The following is a 26,521-nucleotide window of genomic DNA, read 5'->3' as shown; positions in this document are numbered from 1 at the left end:
TTTTGAAGAGAGAAACTAGAGGCAAGACTATCTATTAGGAGGCCATTTAAATAATTCAGGAACCAGTAATTAAGGCCTGAATTAGGATGGCTGTGGTAGAAATGGGGAAAATGGGCAGAATCATCAGCATCTTTTAGATTATTAAATTCTAGAGGTTAGGGACCAACCTTCTGAGGTACTCCATCTGTAAAATGGTTGCAATAATGAAAAAACAGAATCGTACAGTGGAAAGAGTACTTGGCTTGAATCCAAAGGACCTGAGTTCGAGTTGCTAGGTTCAAGTTGAGTCACATATATGATCTTGGGCAAATCATTTCCAATTCATCTATGTGGGCCTCAGTTTCCCCATAAGTAAAATAAGAAAATTGGTCCTCTATAGTCCCTTCCAGTCCCAAATCAATGATCTTATGATTAATTTGGAAATGCTGGATTTGAGACATAGATGATGATATCTAGGTAAAGATTGCAGGACTGTAGCCCAGGAGAGAGAGAATGGCTGGAATGCAAATTTAGTAATTGTCTACATAGAAATGATTATTAAATTTATAGTAGCTGATACAAATACCCCAAAATGGTATATATTTGGGGGGGGGTGGTAATAAGAACCTGAATTAGTATGCATGTGCTATAATTGGAGAGGAGGGGGCAGAATCTATAAAATGAAACAGATTAGAGGTGGAGAGCAAGGTTGTGAAAGTCAGGAATGACTTCTAAATACCTGAATAACTATAAAGTTGATGGTGCCTTGGCCAGAAATAGGGAAGATAGGAAGGTAGCCTGGAAAAATAGTTAATAAGAAATATAAAATTAGGAAAGGATCAATGTTAATTAGTTCTGCTTTCTCTTCCCCATGCATAACAGCTATATTATCCTTTATTTGAGCTTCCTATAAAAACAGGTTTTTTTTCCTTTAAAAAAAAGTATTTTTAGATTCTTTAACATTTATTATAAACCTGAACCTTGGCTTTCCCAATGGTATTTTTCCAGGACTTTGCCATTCTAGTGTATTCATGTTCCCTTACTTCCTTCTCTTGTCCAAATCCTTTTCAAAGCCAAATTGCTAATGAGTTCCATTAAAAAGCCATTTGGGGCTTTGATTTTTTTTTCTTTCATTAGAATCATTTGCAAACATATTACTAGAATTTTGTTGGGTGCCTCCCTCTTAGAGTCTCAGGTCTTGAGTTCCTGCCTCTCCCATCTTTGGAAAAGCCAGACACAGCCTAATGCATACATCTTAGAGCTTGAAAGATTTCAGAGGTCAAAAATTGGATGGGTTAAGAATATAAAAAGGAATTTATCTTAAAAGGAATAGGAGGTTCTTAATTACAAAATTCTGGCATTAGACGGAGTGGTAGGATGGATAAGATGCTGGACATGGAGTTAGGAAACCTAGCTTTGAAGGCTACTTCAGATATTTAGCTTCATGATTGTGGGCCACTTACTTATCCTATCAGCTCCTCAGCTTTCTAATCGGTCAAGTGGGGGTTATAATACTTATATTTCCCACCCCATAGGATTATCATGAGGAAAATGTTTTGAAAATCTCAAAGTATTTTATTAGTGTGAATCATTCTTATTTTTATTATTATGTATTTTTCTCAGATTTATCTATAGACACGTGAGACTACAAAGTCATTCTTGCCTTCTTTGCAATCCTTGTTCCCTATGAATTACTCTATCATTGTCTTTCTCACATCACATTTCTTGTTTTCTGTATTAGCTGTATCTAAGCCCCTTTTCCTTCCCTGCTTCTTTTTTAGTAGATAGCATTCTTCATTATTGATCTTCTACAGTTATGTTTAATCATTGCATTGATCAGAGTTCATAAGTCTTTCAAAAATCTTAGTCATTTTTGCAATGTGGTTGTTATAGTATAAGTTATTCTGCTGGTTCTGTATCAGTCCATAGCAATCTTCCCAGGTTACTCTGAAACTATCATATCTTTGTTAAGTTCTTATACCACAATAGAATTCCCCTAAATTCATAGACCATAATTTATATAGTTTGGGAGGGGGGAGGTTTGTAACTTCATTGGGACAAAATATCCTTGTTGACATATAAATATTTGTGAATAGAGCTAACTTTTAATAAGGAGACAAAAAAGATAAGTATTCTCTTATTTAGCAACAGACGAAAATATGCTTATTTTTTCATAAGCAGTACTCAATTTACAAATTTCAGGCAGGTGAATGTCCTGTATCTAAAAATAACTATAAGACATAACTGCTTTCCTACTGCAGACCCTAAGACTCTCTCTTGCCCTTTCACTTCAACTAAGACTGTTACTTTCCGTTTTGAACAGAAGCATCTTCCTGAAAGAACTGATGCTTCTAGCATACACCCTGCCCCCCCATCTCTTTTGTCCAGAGGTCCTGTCCTTTATCCCCGATGCTCTTGAACAAAATAGATCCTATTCTGCCATTTCTTCTACTCCTTCCCACTCCCTCTTGCCACTGGAGTTGATTTGAGGTCAGCTCCTTATTCCTCCTAATCCTAACCACTACAGTTAGAATTCTCATCCATCAAGACCCTATAATTAACTAGCTTGGCTACCTCTAGTGGTTTGAAAGGAAGGGGGTCCCCTATTCTTCATACAGGGATTATAGTAACTGGAGAGCTGTTCCTAGAATACCACACTGGAATCTCAAATGCATTTTTCTATTATAGACAATGTTTAGGTTCTATTACATTATTCATACTGACGGGTCCAGTACATTGCAGGTTAAGTAGCCATTTGCAGGTTGACCTGAAAACCTATCAATTCTAATATTATTTCTACTAGAAAATGATCATTTTCTTTTGCACAGGTGACCCTTTCCAGTTATCCTTTTTCCTTTCTTCACACACTTTCAATGCCTTCATTCTGGATTAATTTTTATTTACTTTCTTTATTTTGCATGTGTTTGTATATATGTGGTTTCTTACATATTATCTTCTCTATAAAAATATGAACTCCTTAAAGACAGGAACTATATTTTTGTCTTTTTCTTGGCACACAATAACCATTTAATAAATGTTTGTTGACTGACTCATTGATAAATATCTTTAAACTAAATTGGATTTTCTATCCTATATGCTAGAATTTCTAATAGAATTGTGCAAGCTTTCCATTGAAATCCATAATAATAACTCACATATATCTTTTTAAAGTTTGCAAAGCTTTTCACAGACATTATTATATCTTTTATTCTATGTGAGAGCCCTATCAAGAAAGTACTACAGGTATTACAATCCCCATTTTACAGATAAGGGAACAGGGGATCAAAAAGTGAACTTGACCATGTTCATGCAGCAACTAAGTTTTCCAGTGACAAGGTTTGAACCCATCTTTCCAATACAAAGCTATCTAGCACTCTCTCCTTTACAACACTCTGCTTGAGCATCCTTTTGAAAGGTTTATTTAGTCTGTATTCTCAAGTGAATCATTTCACTTTTTTAAGTTTTGGCACTGATCATTTTATTTTTTTAATTTCTTTTATTTTTGACAAGCTGCTTTCTAGCTATATTGTAATCAGATTAATTGAAGAGCTCATATATCACTATAACTACAAAATCTGGGATTTACCTTTCTTCCCAAGAACCCAATTGGTCCTTGTAAATCTATTATTATCTCACTCAAGTCAAAAGTGAATATTATATTACAGGGACCCAGGACATAGGAAGAACAGTCAAACAGCCTGTCAAAACACACAGTTATTTAGTAACAGAATACTTTAATACCAAACTTATTTCTGAAACGGGCAAAAGAAAGTTGCTGGAAGTGTCTTTGGATTCTCTCTTAATGTAATTCTTTCATCATTTAAACAAGTCATAGCAGAAGTCTGATTTTGTGGTAGCTGAAAGGAATCAGACACCTTGGTTTAAGTTGCATCTGTGCTAAGCTATTTAATTTCATTTTTCTGGGAGCCTCAGTTTCCTCACTTGTAACATGAAGGAGTTGGACAAGATAATCTGTAAGGGGTCTTTTCCTGCTCTGACAATATTCTCCATGGCTTCTTTTACTTATAGTTTGCTCTCTCGTTTCCAGGTGCTGCTAAATCAAGTCCGGCTTCTAAACCAGGATCCACCCCTTCTCGTCCCTCGTCAGCAAAAAGGACTCCTTCTAGCAGCGGCTCAGCATCCAAGTCTGAGAAAGACTTAGAAACCCAGGTCATACAGCTCAATGAACAGGTAAGGTGTGATCTGCCACTGTGTTCGGGGTGGGCTTCATAGGTGCTCTTTGGTGATTTTGTGTGTGTGTGTTCTTAAATAAAGGAAATGGTACCACTAGGTCCAGTCATGATAATTATTGAATCTGCAGCCTGATATATTGAGAATTCAGTGATTTTTATACTTGCTATTCCAGAAGTCATTAGCTAATACTGAGGGCTCTTTGATTAACTATTAGCAAGATCATACAAATAATTGACATAGATTTTGACTCAGGAGGAAAGAACAAGTATTTGACTTGTTTGAAGTCACTGACTCTGCTTCCTAGTTTTTACCTTTATATAAAAAGTGTAGGCGTGTGTGTGTGTTGGAGACAGTCCTATGCTCTACATGAAAAAACATTTTGAGAGGAAGCAATTATTTGGCAAAGGATGAGAGAGTCTTTGAAATTCTGATTAGAGTAAAAGAGTAATTGTTGGCCTAGAATGGTCAGTGAAGACAGTGCTTTAGATTAGGAATAGTAAAAAGTTCAAAATCTTTAAAGATTCTAATTTTCACTGAGGAGTGAGCTCTGGTATAAATATTTTAAACCATTTGCTCTCTGAAAAAACAAATATACACACAACACCCTTTTATCTTCATTGTCAACATTTTCTTCATCACTTTCTTAAGTCTAGACAATCAACAAAATAATAAATCAAATAGTGATTTGTAGTGTTTGCCAATTTCTGTAAAATTCTCACTAAACTCACACTAAATATTTAGTTATTATATATTAGTATTATATATTATATTGTATTATATTATGTTATATTATAATTTGTTATACAGTTCTCAAGGCCAGTAGTAGTTGACTCCAACACACTATTGGTTTTATTCCTGAGAAGAGATTCCCATAAGTTTTTCTCAAAAAATAATTGGTGTAACTATAATGAGACTTGGACCATATGTGTGGAGCCCCCAAATCTAGTCCTTGCAGTAATGCTATTAGGGCTTTGGTGAATGCCCACTTTATCACTTAGGCATTCGTCCAACCAGGGCAGATCACAATCCAAAATATTTTAAAATGTGTATGTGTGTGTGTGTGTGAGGTGTTATAAAGTCATTATTTATTTGTTTTTAAGTGTTCTTTTAAAATTTTGAGTTTCAAATTTTCTCCCTCCTACCCTTTTTCCCCGACCCATTGAGATGAGCAAAATATCAGTTATACATGTGAAATCACATAAGCATATTAGCCATATTTCAAAAAAGCAAGAAAAATAAAGCAAGTGAGTAGATTTTATTCAGAGTTGATCAGTTCTCTCTCTGGAGTTGGATGGCATTTGTTTTATCATGAATCCTTTGAAGTTGTCTTAGATCATTGTATTAATCAGAGTAGCCAAGTCTTTCACAAGTGCCGATCACAACTCTTCCATGCCTTCTTATCCTCTGTAGTTCTTGTCTTTGTCTTTCCATCAATCCCCCATTAAGGACTTTGATCTTTGAGCACCTGAGGTTAACCCTTGGGTCAGTCATCTACTGCTTCTTGTTTTTGCTACATGATTGATTGAGCTTTTGACCACACCTGTTCTCAACAATGTCTGCTTTTCATGTACAAAAGCATTATTAGCAATGTGCTAAATGCCCTTGAAAGATATCATATGTCTCTTTTTATTGCCCTTTAAATAATATGTACTTGTAGTTCTTCCCAGAAAGAAAGTGTTATTTAATGAAATCAGAGCACAATTGGAATTGTCAACAAACTTAGATTTCTAAAAGACATACAGAAAATGGAATAAAAGTCAGGTAACTCACAATGGCTATTAAAAGCATTGCATGGTCTTGCCAGGATGTTGGAAGCACCAAGGTTCAGAATGGACTAAGACTAGCTGACAATATCATAAGAAACAAAATAGAATTTTTGCTTTCCATTTTGGGAGAAAGATATCAGTGAAAGGCTGGTAGCCCTGCTTAGGAAACAGCTATCTTGCAGATACCTCTCTCAGAACTCAGTGCTTTCATATCTTTTGTCATATTTCCTCACATTATCCCTATGAAGTTGAAGGGAATTAATTACAATTTACTTTTAATAGTTGGGAAAACTAAAATTCAAGAAAGGCAAACTGAATTTCTCAGAATAACACATTGAGTGAATTACCATGTTGATATCATATTGTAAAATAAATTTCACATATTTTGCATTGTTCTTTGATCACATAGCATTGATCAAGTACCTCTATATAAACCTGAATATTATTAGGGATACAACAGAATACAATGGCATGGCTTATGTTCTGACTGGGAATAAAAGTCATATGTACGTTGTAGTATGATGGAAGGTCGTGGATTTGGAATCAAGAACTTAGGTCCAAGTCACAGCTCTTCCACTTTATTAGCCACATAACCTCAGACAAATAATTTAATCATCAGCTTTCTCAATTGCAAAATGGGAATAAAAAATAATATTTGAATTACCTTGGTATACTACATACTGAACTATATTCTTTTAGGTTTACTGAAAGATATACATACCTTTCAAGCTTGGAATAAGCCTCAGATTGAGACTTTTAGAGACAAAGGCAATTCCTGGACAGTGTCACCCTCAAAGATAGAAAATAGGATTTTTCATATGGTCTGCAAAACTAAAAGAAACAATAAGAAACTCAGGTTATATTTTAAGGGAGCAAGATACCTGAATTTTGTCTTGTACAAGATAATGCCCCTCTGGCAAACCCATATTTAAGAGTTCAAGGAGTTCTTCTAGAATAAGAAATGGGAATTCCTTGGCAGTATTTATTAGCTTCTTGCGGAAAAAAAGAGGATTTTACACAAATCTCGTGGAGCTGAAAGAAGAGAGCAGATAGTAACTAAAGCCATGATATGGAGGAGCAAAAGATTTAGATTTTGCTCTCTGTTATTATTGTGAATTATATGGATGAGAAAGGGATTGTCTCTCAACAACTCCAGACATTTTGCTTCCATGGGAAGCCTAAGACTTCAGGCTAATACTCTATAGGAGGATATGTGTATGAAATCCTGAGGGTAAAAGTAATACTCAGTGGGACAGTGGAGGATTGCCTCTTCTGCAACCCCAGGCTGATTTCCCTTCTTAGGGGAATCCAAGACCTTAGGGTGGTGCTTTAAATTGGTATTACTGTATAGTACTAGGAAGCAGATAGGGTTTACCAGAGAATAAGGGGAATTTTTTTCTTTTGTTGGTGGGCTACTTCATGAATTTTTATGAGTCTTATAATTGTGGGGGGAAAAATCAAGATCATCCTATACTTGATGTGCATTATTGCCTTAAGACTTTTCTCAAAACTAGTTACCTGCATTTACCATTTCGGGGGGGGGGGGGGTTGGGTGGGACCATCAAACGCTGAAGAGCTATAATTTAGAGTAACTTCTCTCAACATTAAGCCTGGTTCACATATTCCCAGACTTCATGGTTCTAAGCCATAGGTTAAAGATGCATGCTGACAGTACTTGCAAGTATCAAAGAAAATCAAAAGGCAACCTCACTGGGAGGAATTAAGTCTAGGATGGTTGCTTAAAATAAGAGTTATAAGCTGAGCTTTATAGGAGTTTTAGGGCTTGTGGACAACTTTGATGTTCAGAGAAGTAAAGAGGGAATTGGGGGGGAGCAATAAATCCTCCCTCTGGTTATATTTTTCTGAAAAGCTATTTTCTTGGAGAAAAATCACTTGCTTCTCTTAATGAGATAACTTAAATAATGGAGAGATTATTGGCGTTGATACTGTGAAGTAATGGTGAAGATAGAATATTAATTTTGTTTATGGATTTTTTTGACTGAATTAAAGCACGACAATTGTGGTAAGATTTTGACTGAGCTACTGTTGACTTTTACTGAGTCATTTTTATAGACGAATATTTGTTACCTAAAGAATGTGGAGCACTAAGCCTCAATTTCAGATGCGTATTTCGGCAAATATTTCAACTATTTGTTCCTTGTGCAAACCAAAACACCATAGAAAAACAAAAAAATCTTAGTTCCTCTGGATTGAATGTGTCAGACAGATATTCCCTGCCTGTTAAACTAAAGTCCTATAAGTAGGATAGTAGCATGCCTTACATTACTGTGATTTAGTCTCCTAATACCTAAATGGGAAGAAAGGAGAGAAAGATATGCAGTAGCCTAGTCAGTCAAGTTATTCTTTTCAGCAATGAAAATCAGGAACAAAGCAGAGTTTCATTTTGCTTGATTTGGAGCTGTCAATTTTGACTTTATAAGTGGCCAAGGAATGGTATTAAATGAGGAAGTTAAAAGCCAGCTTGAACTTTCCCTCACTGTTTCAAAAAGAGAGACCTCACACCTTTCAGCAAAGAGAAGCTATTTGGCATTTTTCTGAAATAGCATAATACCCTAGGGAGGCAAAATCTCTTATGGTCACAGGTAGAATATCAATTTTCATCTCAGCGTTGGAGTTAGATGGCAGAGAATTCAGTGGCAGCTCCAAGGTCATTCTCATGGAAAAAGAATAAATCTAAGTTGAATATGAAATACTTCAGTGACACAGTTGATAGAACACTAGACCTGGAATCAGGAATTCCAGTTTAAATCCAATCTCAGAAAGACATTTACTAGCTGAGCAAGTCACTTAATCTGTTGCCTTCATCTGTAAAATGTAGATGGGAATAATAAAAACTACCTCCCAGGATTTTTGTAAAAATCAAATGAAAGAATCTCTTTGCAAACTTTAGAGTATTATGTAAATGCCAGCCAATTAGTATGCCCAGTTGAGAACTGTGTAGTTCTGGAAGACTCACTTGCATAATTTCCTATCATTTGACCAAATCAATCTCTCTGGCAAGTTTGGTTTTCTTTATTCAAAATCTGACTTGAAATTCTATTGATATCTTGAATCTCCAATATGATACAGTAGAAAAGATGACAGACTTGAAATTAGGAAAGACGCAGGTTTCAATAACATACTCTGGCCAGCTGTGTGAATCACAGAAAGTCATCACTCTCTGTGTCTCAGTTTACTCATTTGCAATGTAAAGAAGATGATACTTGGATTGCCCAACTTACAGGGTGGTTTTTAAGAGAAATGTATATATGAATTATGTAGTGGAAAGAATACTATATATGGGAGATAGAAAAGGGGATTCTAGTCTTGACATTGAATCCATTATTCACATTATATTGTAGAATTAAAAATGTTTACCTTCAAATATAAGGGAAAGGGGTACTTGGTTTAATGTAGCCTTGAAAACAAATATGAGCCTAGAAGTCTAAGGCCTTCAGTATGTTCATGTGAAATTTCCAGCTCCTTTGCCTTTCATATAATCAAATTAGTTGAATGGGGGAAAATGTTTATTGATTTCCTTCTAGATATGAAAGTACTGTGCTAAAACACTGGGGGTAGAGATACAGAATAAGTCAGACCCTGATCTGCCGGAGTTCATTTTCTAATTAGGAGAGATAACACACATAGGAGGCTTTTGCTCTAAAGTAGATGGAATGGCCCCGTTGGAGCCCAATAGAGCAACAGAGTAGATAACAAAGACCAGGCTGTAAAAAGAGGTCAGAGAAGAATACCCAAAAAGACAAAAAGCCCAGAAGGAGGAGGGCAGGTGGTCCGCAATCTTCCTGGAAGTGTTAAGAGTCGGTGATGCTTCAGAGAGTATCAGGTCTTTAGCAGGATTGAGGGTGGAAAGGGGGGAAATAAGGCTATCGTGTGCTTAGAACAACAGCTGCTAGGAGCTGGGGAATAGGAGATGAGATAGAAAAGGAGAAGGCCTTCTCTTTCCTGTTGGGGCCTTAGAGGAACCTACTGAGTTTTGGGCAACTAGAGTGGATCAGGATAGGGGATGGGCAAGTCTTCAGCCAGCTCCCTGCACCTGGACCTTCTGGACCATTGGGATGATCGTTGGTATTTTCCTTTGATGATTCTGAGTGTTCAATCCAGGAATTATTTATAACAGTTGAAGTCTTAGCCAGAATGAAGCTCTCTAATTTCTGGAAGTAAGACAGCATTGTTCTGTAATCCACAAACCCCAGCCCTCAGAGACAAAACGATTCTCAGCTGCACCTGGCAATCGGCTGCTTTCTCTAATGTTCTTTGTAGTGCTACTTGTAGTCCTGGACTACGAGATCCTTGCTTTGTGTGGGACAAGTGGAGGAGGGGTCTGGATCATTGTGCTTCTGCTGAAAAAGCTACAGCCAGATTTGAAAACAGGGGCAACGGCCATTAGAACTCCAGTAAGGTCAGGATGGGCAGGGAGCTCGGAGGTCAGGTCGTTCACTGCATCTGACATCCCTGCCCCAGCGTTCTAAGGGAGTACCTGTCTAGCCTCCACTTCTTTTAGCGATGGGGAATCTTCACTTCCTGAAAGTGGCTCATTCCACTTTGGGATAACTCTCTAAAAAGTCAGATTTTTGTTTTTTGTTTTTACCCCCCTGTCAAGCCCTAGTTCCTCTTGATTTAATAATCTCAGGATTATAAGGACCCAATGGGATAATATTTGTAAAGTGCTGCCTGGCACATAGTGGACACTTAATAAAATGCTTAATCCCCTCTTCCCTTTCAAGGTATCCTCATATTAAGCTTAATGGTTTCTAGTATTCTTGCCATCCTGGTCTTCTTCCTCTGGATTCATTACAGTTTCTTGATTTCTTTCCTGATACATGGTCCTCAAGAATGAACATAATGTGTGTGACTAGTCACTGGTGTGAGGGTTAAGCATCTGAAAGTATTGGCAGGCTACGGTTCAGATGGTTGTATGTGAGATGGCTTTTGGTGGTACAGCAACTAGGTCCCTGAATAAAGTTAGGGGCATATATGGGGGAAGAGACACTCTATCCTGCCAACCTTCCTTTTTCTAATTTGTCCCCATATTTAATCTCGCATCCATCCTAACTATCAGAAGCTCCAAAGTACATCACACTGAATTGACTGTGGCTGTGCCTTAGCCAATGGACTTTGAAGGGTCTATGTGTATGTTTGTGTGTGGTTCCCATGGGATAAATGAAGACTTGGAACTCTGCTGTTTCTCTCCTTTCATGTTTAGTAGCCTTCAAAATAAACAATCCCCAATTCTGACCAATTTTCTCCTTCTTTTGATAATACCCATCTATGCTTAAAGTTGTGGTGACATTTGGGGGAGAACAGGACGATTGTATAATCAATCAGTGTTGCCTAAAGGGTTTCCACAATAAATCTGAGGCAGACACAGTAGTCCATGCTGCCCCACTTCCCCTTCTCATTCTCCCAGGACAAACTTACTGAGGCTGCTGTTTCAGTCTAAGACTGATTTGGAGATTTGAACAGATTTGGAGAAAGTGTTGTACCCTGGCCAGGGAAATTACTCCCCTCCCTAATAGAGTTTTGTTGTCTAGGAAAGGCCATTCTCATACTGGTTAATAAACAACCCATTGATTGAAGGGCATGGGTAGTAAACTATTGAAATTGGGCATCTTGGCAGGGACTTGGGCCCAAACAAGAACCCTTTTGTTTCTCCCTTATTACATAGCTTGGCCACTCCTTCACTTATTGTTGTGTCTTTGCATGGCTTTGTGTCTCTTTGCATGTGTATAGTATGGTACTTTATTTCTTATGTTATATTTCTGGGTTCCCTTTCCCCCACCCAGGTACATTCGTTAAAACTTGCACTTGAAGGTGTGGAGAAGGAAAGAGATTTCTACTTTGGAAAGTTAAGAGAGATTGAGCTGCTCTGCCAAGAACACGGGCAGGAAAATGATGATCTCGTGCAGAGACTAATGGAAGTCCTTTATGCTTCAGAAGAACATGTAAGTTTGGGGGAAACTCTGGCTCACTTTTCTTCTTTAAATGAAAGTACCAAAGATTTAATTGACTTAAAAGAATATCTTCTCATCATGAGGCTGAAAATTTTAAATCATCATCTTTATCATCAAAAGTTTTTGAAATAGCATATATGCATGGAAAGGAGATGGGGTATAAGGGTAGGGGGGCTTGATCTAAGAAGGTGAATCCATGCAGGTATGCTCCAAGTTTCAACACTGAGTAGGAAGAAGTTGATTTTATACTGTCTGTATAAGGCTGCCTACTTCTTAAGGAAAGAATACAAGGCTCAAACTAAATGGGAGCACAAGTTTAAAAAAGCCTCCCATTGTCTCCCCATCATGCTCTTCCAATCATTTTCTTTCTCACCTCCTCCTCCCCACCTGCCTCAGTATCTGCTCCTTTCTCGGCTGCCTGTCTTGGTTACTTGCTGCCAAATAAGAACAGCATTGTCTCCTGTGGTTTGGAAAATGCCTAGAGAAGGCCCCTTTGGGGGGACGCCCAGCCACCATCATAGCTGCTCAGGACTACTTCTGCCGCTGGTGGGAGACCCCGTAATGTAGCTCAGCCATGACAATGAAAAGCAGATGTGGGGAGCTGGAAACGAACAGATTAAGAGCCCAAACTTGCCCTTCCTGAGACACAGGGGAAAGTGAAGACAAGAGGAGGGTCAGCAGGAGAGAAGAACAAGTCATGGTGATTCCGTAAGTGCCGGGCCCCAGGCCTGTGTCCTGGCACCGAGCAGGGGCCCACAGGCACCTTACAGAGAATTGGAATTTGATGTTCATTTTTCAGTATGGAAGGAGAGCACAGATAGCTAACATGTTGTGGTTTCAGAACAGCTTTTGAGACCATGTTGAGGTTGATTGTGGGCATGCCGTCTGTGTTAGCTTTGGTTTCTGCCTGACCGAGAAGCATGCACATGCTCTGAGGGCACTGTGGTTGGTTGCTATGTCTGTTGGTATTTTAATAGAATATAACTAGCCACCTATTTTATATTTTAGTGTCCTATCCAGTTGAAAACAGGCAAATGTTGACTCCATTCATGACTTGAAATCTCAATTTCAATATGTAAATCTTTTCACATGCAAAGAAAACTCTTTGGATAAAGTCCCCCAACTACAACTGAACCACTTTTTTAGTTCCCCTTTTTTTTTTCTCTCCTATTAAATCTTCAATACTTGATTATTAGTCCATGTGATGTGGGAATCCCATTGAACTTTCATGCTTCTTGACAAAAAATGACTGCTCTGGTAGACATTGGGCTAGTTTTAAAGATTCTTCTCGACTACCATAAAAAAGTGAGTGAATTTTATTTCTACAGTCACCCCTAATGCCTTTGTACTCCTAGAAATGAGGCAGCATCATATAGTGGATGTGTAGCCCTTGGGAGTCAAGATTTTGCTTCAGCCCCCACATTAGACAGTTATTAATTTGTAACTTTGGACAAATCACTTAACTAGTCTAGGCCTTGGTTCCTCAATCTGTAAAATGAGGATTTTAGACTAGCTAGACCAATGTCCATTTTGATTCTACATTTCTGATTTTATGATCCTCACTAAGATATCTGTGACTAAACCTTCAGGGTATTGGGAGCTTTTGAATAATCAGTCATCCCACATTCAATTCTTATTTATCCTTGCTAATGGGCTAAGAGTAGCACACATCAATCTAGTCTCCCGGTAGTACCAGGAGAAAGCTCAGTGCTTCCAGCATCCAGAATGCTGCCAGTACCTGCCATACAGCTTGGCTCTAAATCTTGTCCTAAGGAATGCTTCACATTTATGGACTCTTTTGGGAAAAGTCCAATTTGCTACCAACCAGCACTGAAAAATAGAGCCCCAGCAAACTAGATGTCCTATCCATTAGATTACTGGATCAATAAAAATCCAGATTTTTTTTGCTATAGCCAGGCTTATGTAGAAGTAGGTTTTCTGAATAGTGACTGAAAGGCCCTCCTGAACCCCCAAAAATACTGCCCTTGCTCACTTAATGTCTCAGATTTATTCCTGCAGTTTATCAATGTCCTCTCTACTTAAAAGTGTAGATATGCCTGAGAGAGTAAATGATATAATCCTTAGCAATCGTTCCTTAATACATAGGTCCTTAATAATAGGTTTATCAGATGTTTTCCTAACTTCAGGTTTTGATCAAATGGGAAGGGATAGAAGAATGGAACATGGGTGAGGTACAGGGGGATACTGTGTACAGGAAAGGGCACATAATAGGGAGATGACAAACACCCCTGGGACAGTCCCACTCATGGGTGGAGCCAGACAGGACCTGCTTGGGATTATAGGTTGAATAGGCCCCTCTCTCACATAGTCTGGAAGCAGACATTCAGATTTCCTTAATTTGTCCCCTCTCTCACCCCCCAAAAAAAGAGGGTAGTATAATGGAACAAATGAGATTTTGAATGCAAATAGCTGGGTCTGTATGAGACCCTGTGCTGCCATTTGACTGTAGCAGAGCCGCCTACCTCTGAGCAAATCCCTCCAATTCTTATGCTTTGTTTCCTCATCTTTAAAATGATGTGGCTGGACTAGACAGATGACCCCTTATCTTCCGTCCAAATTTTGAATACTCTAGGTTCTTTTTTTTTTTTTTAATTTAATAGCCTTTTTATTTACAGGTTATATGCATGGGTAACTTTACAGCATTAACAATTGCCAAACCTCTTGTTCCAATTTTTCACCTCTTACCCCCCACCCCCTCCCCCAGATGGCAGGATGACCAGTAGATGTTAAATATATTAAAATATAAAATAGATACACAATAAGTATACATGACCAAACCGTTATTTTGCTGTACAAAAAGAATCGGACTCTGAAATATTAATAATACTCCAGGTTCTACAAAATTGCAAACCATTTACAGCAAATCTTGAATAAATTTGTTTCTTGTTGCTTCCACTCACTGACTAATTTGGAGGGCTACTCCCTTAGGAAGAACAGTTTCCAAATGAATTCTGACTCAGCCCTCTGCTTCATCCCACTCCCCTCCAATCCCCATCTAGCCACAGAGAGATTTGTTATTTTTTTTCTGGTTGCTGAATTGTTGTTGTTGTTGTTGTTGTTTTTGCTAAATTCACCTTTTCTACAACCCCTGATGCTTTCAAGTTTAGATTTAATACTGCTAGTTAGGGGGAGAAAGGGGTGTGGGAGAGAGAAGAGGAGAGTATGTTATCGTTGTACCTGTAATCTAAGGGTTTTCTGAAATGTAAAAGAGTGAGAATTAGCTAGTGACAGTAACCAGGCAATAGGGATTTGGAAAAGAAAGAAAAGAGAATGTGAGATTACTTTCCTTATGAAGTGGGAGAGAAAGATGGGATATCTTAAAATGCCATTGCCAGCTGGATTTCTTTTTAGTTTCAGGATATATATAGCAGAACTACTCCCAATTTTAGTCCAGAGGGGATTCATCAGGCACTATACTGTGTTTTCCACAAAACATAGACACTTTGATCCTGAATGTGCCAAGTGTCCTTATTTAGATAGAACAAGTCCCTCTGTGCTGACCTTTGGGCATTATGAAGGAAATGGTATGATTCCCAACCACAGCCCTTTTAGAAAGCTAGGAGAATTTCTAGGCTTAGAGTAAGTATGTCCCGCTTATCTTGTATTTTCACTAAGATCTCACTGATGCCTCATGATGGCAAGGAAGTAACTCTGGGTTTTTGAAGGTTTGGTCAACCAAGCACAGTCCTTGGGTCAGGGAGATCTCCCCAGGTTGGAAAGCCTCTTGGAATGGGTCATACAGTAACCTGTTTGTGTATCACACAAGACCAGCCTAGCTTGTTTCAGCGCCCCATCACAAAAGGCTGCCCTGGTGGAATTGATGGAGTTTGATGAGAAAAGTTGTTAACCATATCAACTCACAGATCGTAGTACACTCAATGCACTGCTGCGTTACAAATCAGCAAAATCAGGGACCATTCTCACATATGTTGTTAGAACATCCAATCTGTCCTCTTTTTTTTTTCTTCCTCCTCATTTCTTCCTTATTTCTTACTCTACTCCAAACCTCCCATTTTGTTGGAAACCTCCATAAAGGTACCAGGAATTCTGTGCATGTTTAATAAAATGTTGTTGACTGGTTGAGGACATACTTAATACCTGAAATATTTTTCTTTTTCCATATTATTGGTGACTTCAGATTTCTGTGCCAATTCTATAGATTTTAAATTGTGTTTTAAGCCAATGATACTTAATCCCTAAAGTTGTTTTGTCCAGCAGAGGCAGTTTTGTAGTAGTTAAAAGCAATCTATTTTCAGTCATCAATGGCACATAGGTGTGCCCAACTAACTTAGAAAAAAGCAACAGTATTTTTTAAGTATTGATGATAGTTCTGTGTATAATAATTTATATAGATCATATTTATTATTATTTTAAGATTTTCTAAGTGCTTTCCTCATAACCGTGCCTTGAAATAGTCACTACAAATATCCTTTCCATTTTACAAATGAGATAATTGAAGTTACTTGCCCAGAGTCACTCAGTAAGCCCATAATTAGCAGAGTCTGGATTCAAGTACAGATATTCATTCCAATAGAATATGTTGCCTCTGTGTATGTCAAGCCAGAAAGGACTCATTCCTCCTAGTGCAATGCTATTGAGAGAAAACAATTGCCTATCCTTTTCCCAGAATGTCCTTGAGATAATAAAGGTGATGACTCATTAACTGAAGAATTTAAGGCCAGTTCTGGTGTGTACTGCTCAGCTAAAGAGAATTATTGGAAAATATTAGAAGGATGGAGATAAGACAGCCTAAGTTTTGTTAACATTAAGAGTATCTGGATTCAATCAGTTAATCAACAAGCCATTGTCTCCAATGGGGGAGACAAGTATAAAAATAAGCCTACAAAGCACATTCAAAGCAAATACTAGATAGGGCTGGAGAGGAAAGCTGTGGTGTGGGGGAGGAGACAAGAAAAACCCTCATGTATCAAATGGTCCATGGGCTGAATCTTAAAGGAAAGGCCCCAGGAAGATGGGAGAGTATTTCTGCTCATACAAGAGATGAGGGTTGACTATATAGATCTGGGGTTCATCCGAAAAGAAATGAAGGGATTTTTTTTTCGTTCTTATTGCCATATCTTTCCTGGAATGACCAAGTTTTGGAAGATATGGAGATCCAAATGTTGGGTCTTGAATACATAGAGTTGAGATGCAATTACTTTTCAAGATGCTGAAGGCTTCCTCTCTCTCTACCAAAAATAGATATCCTTATTCATTTGGGGGGGGGGGGAAGTCATCAAATACATTGGGCATGATCTGGCATCTTCATGCTGCAATTCAAAATGCTAAATTTCCAGGTCAAATGAGCATCTCTTTTATTATCCTTATGTACCTTTCATTTAATGCTGAATTTGAGTCCCCTATGGAGACTAACTAATCTGTCCACTGTTCCCTTGTGGAATTTTAATTGAGCTGTGATGCCTGTCTTTCCATATCAGACTGGAGTTGTTCTCATAGCTCTTCTACCCCATGTTTTTTCCTCTGTCCCATCAGTATGCACAGAGCTAGGACTCCTGTCATAGCCTGGGGCCCCTTGTCCCCCATCCCTTCCAGATGAGGGCCAATGGAATGCATCTTCAGGGAGTAGTAGGAGCCCCACTTTATGCATGCTTATGTATGCTATGGCTAAGGAAACTGAATTTCCCACATGATTTTTTTCCCCCTTCAGACAATACCTGAGAATAAAAAGCTGCTATCAGAATCTCTCTCAAAACCTTGGCAGATGGCTGTCTGATTTGCAATTAGGTTCTATGTTATTGTTGCATGTGTCCTATATTCTGTTTTGGTTCTCCCTGCATCCCTGCTCTATCTGGTTATTAACTTCTTTATTCTTTTGTAAGGGAAGAGGAGAAAATGTTTCTGTGATCATAAAATAGAAATGTGTGGGCTAAGATCTCAGAGTTGTGCTTTATAACACATCCTTCTCTGAATTATAGATGCTGTCCTCCAGACTCTCAGAGCCTCCACATCAAGCCTTGACAGTCTTTTAGTAGTATGGGGGGATTTGTTGTTTGTGCCAATAACCTCTAATAAAAGTTGTCTGGGGACAGCAACTTTTGCAGCAGATGTATTGTATCACATATGTGTTGCACTTTGAACAGGAATTCTGCAATCTTGTGTAAAGTCATACTCACAGCTGCATAACTTTTCCATAAAATAATTCCCTTCTCATCAGCTCTTCTCTTAAGTAGCTTGTGACATATCAGTTTGATGTGTATAAAAACATAAGTGAGAGAACCTTCAGACAAAATTGCCTAGATTGCCCAGTGTATGGAACACCAGACCTGAATTTAAATCTCTTAGCCCATATTCTACTCTTATCCATTAAACAAACTAAAATAACTTAAATATAAGCCAATTATGAAATAATTGAGTAACTCAGATGATGCAATATACTAAAATATAGTTGACTATTACTGAGGAATTGACATACACATTAAAACAATTAACATTATTATCTGAGTTTATGGGACTATGTACATGTATGTCTGTGGGATCAGTGTATGTGTGTATGCATGTATAATTTTGTGTGTGCTTGTTATATATATATATATATATATATATATATAATAATAGTTATAGCTACTGAGAGGTATAGTGGATAGAGCACTAGACTCAGAAAGATTCAGATTCAAATTCTACCTCAGACATTTTAAAACTATATGATCTTCATCAAGCCACTTAAACATGAGGTGCTTCAGGCAATTCCCTTGGTCTTGTCTGCAAAGTGATATATGTTTGCTTCTTGGCAGAGACAATTTCTACACTGGAAAGTTTCTTAGGCTGATGAAATCACAGATCTTTTATATATTCCCAAATCCTTCTACTAAGGAAAAAAAAAGTATGATCTGAGCTTTCCCATTAACAGTCTTGATTGTCCACATTTTGGATTAACTATGATTTATTCCTTCCCAGTTTATTCCCTTCAGTGAGAAGAAATTGGGTCTAACCATTCCAGGTTGGGGAAAGAAAGGGTAATAAAGATATATAAATGTAGATCTATATAAATGTATTTGTATGAACAGATTCTTAAGGCAATATTCCCCTCCCCCAGGACAATAAGAGTAAGACATATACTATTTTGGATTAACCATATATTCTTCTCCGGTTAACCCAATAATCATGTCACTTAATTTTCATTTTTTGAGATAGGACAAATAAGGATTTGGGGACTTAGGCTAGATGTTTCCTGGAAATAGTGTTCTGATGTCATTTTTGAAATAATTATTAAATATATTAAGCTAATTTCTGAAATAATTTTGATGTAATTTATTGTCACTAATTAACATTTTTCAATGTAGACTTTTGGAGGGAGTCTATTAACACCTGTCTGGAACTTAACCTAGTAACCTCACCATTTTAAAGGGGGCTTCATTTTGAGCCAATGTACTAAACTAATCTCCTCATTTCAGAAGAGAGATCTTCACTAACAACCTACTTTACCATTATTTTTTATACAGTTCTAGAAAGTTTGGTTATTATTTAAGTGAGAATGCAATAGAAGCAATAAATTAAAAGATGAGAGATTGTTGTGAGCAGGAACAATGGAAGCCATAAAGAAGTGACTCTTAAGTAGCCTGATAGAAACAGAACAGATCAAAAAAACCTTTTAAAAGTTCACAAAAGAACCCTGAAAGCACAGGTATCTGGGAGTGCTTAGGGGAGAGATTAGTTGGCTGCCTACTTAAAAAGAAATCCACTATTTTTTTGCTCAAACACAGAACCTGTTTCAAGGCCTTCCGAGTAGGCCTTATAATGTCCCTCTTCTGCTCAAAAACCTCAAGTGCTCCTCATTGTCTGCCTAATAAAGTAAAATTGTTTATGTTGATATTTATGACCCTTACAATCTGGCCACAACCTACCTTTCCAGTCTTATTTCATACTGTTTCCTATTATGTGCTCTAAATTATAGTTAAACCAACTTCCTTGCCATTCCACTGCCATTTTTTTAAAACCTTTAAACTGTCACCCCTATGCCTGGAATGGATTCCTTGTCTGCTACCATCTCAATTTGTTAAAATCCTTCCCTTATTTCAAAATTCAAAACAATTAGAATATTGTTGGCAGAGCCCTCTAGGTGCCCGGCACAGAGAAGGTATTTAATAAATGGTTGCCTATAGACTGGCCCAATTTGGATACCCTTAATCTTGCCTATGGAAGGGAGCATTTCTCCTTGCAGCATCCCTGAGCATTGCGGACCTTTCTTTGTACTGGACACATTCTGCTCCCTTTTATATGGTGCATCTTGTAGAAGTTATGTTGCTCTCTCTGACTGTAAAGTTGTGGTGGGAGCAAAGATCCCAGACTTAGTGATGGGATGAACCTAAAGATCTTCTAATCTATGAAAATAGTCCCCATGATGGGCGCTGGTCAAGGTCTCACAGAAAACGGCAAGACTGGTATTGGAACAGAGGTCCTCAGACTCCAGAGCTTTTGTGTACACCTGTGTATCCTCAGGATCTTGGTAAAAAGAGTCTTGGACTGCTCTTTATGAAAGAAATAAAAGGATATTTAGGTACCATCCTATTCTAGGGCCAGCTGTTGATCAGCAAGCCATATCTGAACTGGCTCACTTTTTTTTCTTTGCCAAAAGGGAGGTTTATTTCGGAGCAGAGGTTATAGATAAAATGAAGAGGTTATAAAATAGGCACCAGGAGTGACAAATGTGAAGTTGATTTGGAGAGCAATAGGGTTGCCAAAGAAAGGAGTTTGGAAGAATCCATTAGCAGAATATGCCATGAGTGGGCCATTGACTGGCATCCTAAATCCATATAGGAGTTTCGTAGTTTTATTTATTTTCATATATTTATGTGTATATATATATAATTTATGTATATATATATGTATGTGTATGTATATTTTTAAATATCTATGTATATATGTACATACTACATATATTCATAGATATATAAAATCAGAGTTAGCTATAGTAAGAACTGATTCACATTATTCTTAAACTTAAGTCTCTACTGTATATATAATGAGGATTATTTCATTATGAATTGGAGGGAGTCAAGGAAGTACAGAATTGCCTGAACCCAGTCCATCTTCAGAGCAGAGTCAGGTTGCCCATCTCCATGTAGGGAAGTATGGGGACTTAATTAAGAGCAAAGGCTTTTCTGATAAAGATTTTCTGCCTTATTTGCAGGAAAGCCACACGGAGGAGCAGGAAGCAGAAGAGCAAGTTCACGAGCAGCCTCAGCAGCAGGAAGAATACTGACCCGTCTTCACATCTCTTGACACTTTTCATTTTGTTGTGGGAACTTTTCTTCTGGAGAATTGGAACATGTGTGGCCTCCAACACGAAAGAAACCCATTGCTCTCCATCTGCCATTACCACGGACATACTGCAGTGAGTGCCAGCCAAACCACTGCGATCTCTGCTCGTTACTTTGCCAAGTTGCATTAGCAAAAGTCTTCTCTCTGGCCGTCCACCTGAGAGATTGTAGGGTCACATTCTTTCAACTTCACCACTTGGCTGCTTGAGATGGGTTCTGTCCTTTTCTTTCAAAAAGAATCTCCCCTTCTCCCAACTTTTGTCTTAGTATGATACCGTTGTAATTTGATATATGGTATTTATATTGGCATCTTATGGCAAAATGTTACTAGATGTCACACACGTTTGTGGTGCTTTGATGTTTGCAAGTCTGTCTGCTTTTGAGCATAAATTTGATCAAATGATGAATTGGAACTAAGGGAAAAAAAATCATTGAGAGCGAAGCCATAATGATAACGGCATATTTTCCTGGGTGAGGGATGGGAAGGCTCGTGCCACTACAAATTACATTATCTCTCTTCACAAAACTAAAAACAAAACAATGGTTTCAAAGGACTGAAAGTCGCTTCAGTGTTTTTACACATCAGCATGTTAGACAACCACACAGTATGTTATTATTTTTGGAAGATCTGAATCCACTTAAGTGGGGAAAAGAAAGAAACATCTCAGTTTTCCTTATTTTGCTCCCTTCTGCCCCTCCCTTCCTCCTTACCCTGCCACCAGAGGTTTTCATGGTCTTTTCTTTCTCAGGGTCCTATTTGGTGGATAAATAGATAGGTAGGTAGATAGATAGTTACATACATGCATATTCCCCAAGATGCTGCTGCTCAGTATCTTCAGACCAAAAGGGTTTTGGGTATGTAGGTTAGTCAGAGTGACCCTACTGCCTTCTGTCCCCTCCATCCCTGTCCTTAAGGTAGTTAGTGTGGATTTCAGTGTGCCTCTCTTCCATCATTCAACCTAGAGGAAGAGAGAAGCCTGCCTAAGGTTGATTGGCTGCCAGCTGGCTCCAGAACTAATGGCAATTCTTAACGAAGAGTAAGTTCTTCTAAAGGAATTCCAATAAGGAAGGGGTTGCAGCTAGCTGTGTTTTACAAGTGCTGTGCACCCCATGACAGGAAATTTTATCTGAAATTGAAGTGATGCTCTGATTAGTGGAAGCACAACCTCTAAAGCCCCTTCCAGCTCTAAATCTATGATCCTCTGACCTCCGAGAGAGACATTTCTGCAGTCCGCTGTAGGATCCATTGCCAAGTCATATGGCAGAAAGATCCATGACTCCCAATAGCATTTGGAATATGGAATTTTTCCGCTTAATAGGGCCCTTCTTATTGTTGACCTTTGCTAAACAGTGACAATTTAAACAAATATAGCAGATATTAATGTATTAAAAGCATTCCTTATTTTTAACTAAAATTTGCACATTCTATTAGTCTCTTTCTGAACCTTCATCGTCTTTTTTTTTTTTTTTTCTTTTCTCATTTGCAGTTGGTGTTCCTTCTTGGTTCATTTTGCTTGGTTTCCAATTTTTGATTTATTTTCACTGGTTATTTGATTTAGCAGGTGCAACAAAAGCAAGAAACAAGTTCCCCTTCCATCCAACCCCATAATCCCCACTTAACTAAACAGCTAAAATAAACTTCTGAATGATCTATTTTAAAGTTTTGAATTTATTTACTAATTGATTAAATTCCAGTTCTAAATTCACACAAGAGCTGAAGGTTTTTACCAATAAAAATCTTCTGCTCCATATAAATCTTTTGCAGCAAAGTGGTGTTTATTGAGTTAAATGTCCAAAAGGATGCTTGTACTTTGAAGTTTTGCTCTATATCCAGTATATACAATTCACTGTGGGGGAAAAATAGACATAAGTTTTATGGGATGTTTCCCTTTCTTCTCTCCATTGCTTTCTCTTTACAGCACACAGCATAGTAGCTCACCCCTCTAAGGCTAGATGGGTTTTCTAGCCTGCCTCTCAGCATTGACATCCTCTCCCACCTGTAACAAGTAGTGGTAGTGCTATAAGTCTCCCACCTAACTTTGTTAGCTGCATTTCTAAAGCTTTATTTAGTCACTGAATTTCCTCAACCTAAAAAACAGCTATGTATGTGCACAAGGAAATTTTCTTCAAAGAAACACAATAAACAGTCTTATGGTCCAGGATAGACAGGCAAATGGGCAGACTCTCCTTTTTTTTGTCATCATAGACCACAACAACTCTTAATGGAAGTATGAGCATGAGTTCCTGACATCAGCCGCAATCCCAATGCCAGGGCATTCATTCCCCAAATTTCCATCCCTTTTCTAGGCAACAACTAGGTTCAGAAGTCTCTCTTCCACGACCCATTATGTGATTTACTGAATAATTTCCATACGTTCCATTGATGGCAATCCCTGAGACCACCCCATTCCCACCATCTTCACAGCTGAAAAATATGGGTCAGACACACTTTCCTGTCCTGTAGACTTTGTTGCTCCATCCACATTGATACAACTTTCCAAAATTCCCACAACTTTGGTTATTCGATCAAATTGTTTTTCATTCATTTACAGAACAAAATCTTCCTCTTTCAAGTTTGACACCATTAAATTGAGCTGTACCTTAGATGAAGCAGCCCCTTTGTAAATTGTTGATATTCTCACATTATTTCTCAGTTAATCACTTTCTGCAGGAGCTATCTGAACTATCTATGGAGGAAACAGAGTTGGGTCCCTTTCCAGATCTTTCTCACTGAATAGTGAAAGCTGTGTTTCTCACCTCAAGCATCCTACAGTACTTCTTCCTCCTTAGACCACTGATGGCAATGACTGACACTGCTGCAGTGAGCAGCACCCCCTTGATGAATGTCTTTCCTTCTCTCATTCATATAAATCCATATCAATAAATCTGTCCACCCCTCTCATTCACCTATCAGGCTGATTATAGCACTTTCACCGCATATGTCAGGCAGGAAGTGATTGACGTAGAGGGCAAGGTGAAAACCCAGTCTTTTTCTAAGCAGAAACAAACAAAAACACCCCAGGTGACTCGAGAGAAGTAAACTCCAGAAGGGAAACAAGGCCTCCTCTTCCCTCCCTGGTGAGTATTCCTGTTATTCCGTTATGGTTTAATATGCATTCGTAATTACTTTTAATAAATAGTATACCATAAAGCTTTTGTTATAGATTAAATGTAAACTGAAAGGAATGTAAACATATGTATTGTTAATTATAAATAGATAAGTAATGGCATAATAGATGAAAAAGGCTTATTCAGATGTATCACACTCATTTTACTTTACCCACCAACTGTCGCATGATAGAGTAGATTTTTTTGTCTCTGAATATGTGAATAACTTGACTTGCGTTTATCTTTTTACATATTTAATAAAAAAAATATATGTTAAAATCTTCATAGATCTATAGACTATTGAAATTTTTACTGTCAACATTAGCTTTTAATGAGCATGTGGATATGTATAGGTTGTACACATATGGGTTTACATGCATTATTTGAGGGTTTTTTAAGTGCCAAATGTTTTAGCAAGAGGTGTAGGCTCCCTATTTTAGTACCATATATAGCAGCCTTGTTAGGCATCTGTATTACTTAGAAAAAAATTTAATGAAAATATAAAAAGAATTCTCTTGAGAAATAGTTCCATTTGCAAAGAACTGAATTTTCAGCAGCAATTGTGATTCACTGAGGTAAAAACTGGACAATCCTGGGGAAGATGGGATCAAGGGAAAGACCACAGGATAGTCCCAAGTTGAGCTCTGTGGCAAAAAGGTGAGGAGGATTCTGGCCAAAAGACTTAAAATATCTCAGTAGCTTTTTGAAGAGGGATTTTTTCCCTTCCCAAACCGGCCCTTCTTATTACTGTCCATGGCAAAAAGTATGACGATTTGTAAACAGATGTGTAAGATTTAAAACAAACAGTAAGTAAATAGGAAAGTTCATTAAAACTCAATCCACAGAAGCCATCTAGAAAAGTACAGTATTCATTTGTAGGGAAATCACTTTCCACCCAGTGGCCTGCAAAGAATGGAAGTATAATGGATGGACACTTTTGTTTCCAGAAGGAAAAATAATCTCCATACTGTTTTCAAGCACCACCTAGAGGTCAATTTAGTTTCCATACTAGGCTGTTACCCAAGCTGACTGTAAACTTTTTTTTATTTATTTAACTTATTATTCACTTATCAAAGAGAAGAGGAGGATGAAGGGAAAATGAAGGACAGAAATGCAAAGATGGGCATAATCCTATTGCATAATTCAGCTTTCCCTTGGGTACACTCCTGACATAGTGAGGTCTATAAGCCAATAACCATATGGCAAAATCCTCCTGCTAAAAGTAAATGCTTACTCCTTTTGACCTTAAATGTATTATAAAAGAAAAAAAAAATCTTTAAAATTCTGGGTGTCCATAGTTTATTTACAAGGAATTTATTACACATTGATCAAAAGTCCCTTGTCATTCAGATATACTGTGAATAAAATTGAACTTGTCATTCTCTCAAAATCATTTACTCTCCTTGCCGGTATAGGAACAGGACTCTGAAGCACACAGACATATAAATCTTACTGAATTCTGTCACATTCCTAGTCTAATAGTTTAAAAACTCACAAGATCATAGAACATTAGTGTTCCCTTACTTAAAAACCAATATTATTAGATATGGTTTTTTTGATTATTAAGACTGATGGAATTATTATAGACTTACAAACCTTCCTTCTCAGTGCAAACAGAACAGTACTAAATATAGTCTGCTTCCTAGAGGAATATCAAATCATTCATTCACTCAGCAGATATTTGAGTTCCTACTGTGCTAAGTGCTGAAATCAAAACTTCCTAATGGACATTTAACCACTCAACTCCTCTATCACCAGACTTAATATTTTACCTAGCTGGGAACTATAAAATACATTCCCTTCTCAGTGGGAGAGGTTAAAAGAAATGGATCTTCTTGTATTCAAAAAAGAAAAAAGTAAAAAGCTGGTAAATATATTGGACTCTGGAGGACCATAAGAATGACAGGAAGCTTTTAGATCACAGACTTGCATCACAGTCAGACAAACCTCAATTGGGTAAATGAGCATGTGTAGTTTGAATTTGTATCATAGGAAAGTGCAATGATGTGTTAATGTACCTCTGAATTTAACCATATTATTATCCCCAAAAGAAAACAGAATCTCAGAATCTCTCAGTTGAAGGGAGAGCTCATCTGTCTTATATTACAACCCACACCTGAACAAGAGTATCTATAACACAACTTATAAGATTAAAAATTTCCAAGTAGGCACAGAACATTACACTTACAGATATCCCTAATGG

The 26,521-nt window shown here is 37.7% G+C and overlaps 1 protein-coding gene across 2 annotated transcripts in view; it reads left to right on the top strand.

Moving 5' to 3' along the window:
* The window catches only part of MAPRE2 (microtubule associated protein RP/EB family member 2), a 193,795-nt gene extending 167,775 nt beyond the window's left edge, over positions 1–26,020 (top strand). For both annotated transcript variants that reach the window (XM_012541338.3, XM_003759796.4), the window contains 3 exons: positions 4,028–4,170; positions 11,744–11,902; positions 21,081–26,020. In XM_012541338.3, the coding sequence (XP_012396792.1) occupies positions 4,028–4,170; positions 11,744–11,902; positions 21,081–21,152 (374 nt within the window). In that variant the 3' untranslated portion in view covers positions 21,153–26,020. The remainder of the gene's footprint in view (positions 1–4,027; positions 4,171–11,743; positions 11,903–21,080) is intronic.
* Positions 26,021–26,521: the final 501 nt, after the last annotated feature.

The sequence above is a fragment of the Sarcophilus harrisii genome, chromosome 1, assembly GCF_902635505.1.
Source record: "Sarcophilus harrisii chromosome 1, mSarHar1.11, whole genome shotgun sequence".
In the NCBI taxonomy this organism is placed as follows: Eukaryota; Metazoa; Chordata; class Mammalia; order Dasyuromorphia; family Dasyuridae; genus Sarcophilus; species Sarcophilus harrisii.
The sequence above is the reverse complement of the archived record's forward strand: the minus strand, read 5'-3'. Positions and strand labels throughout refer to the sequence as shown.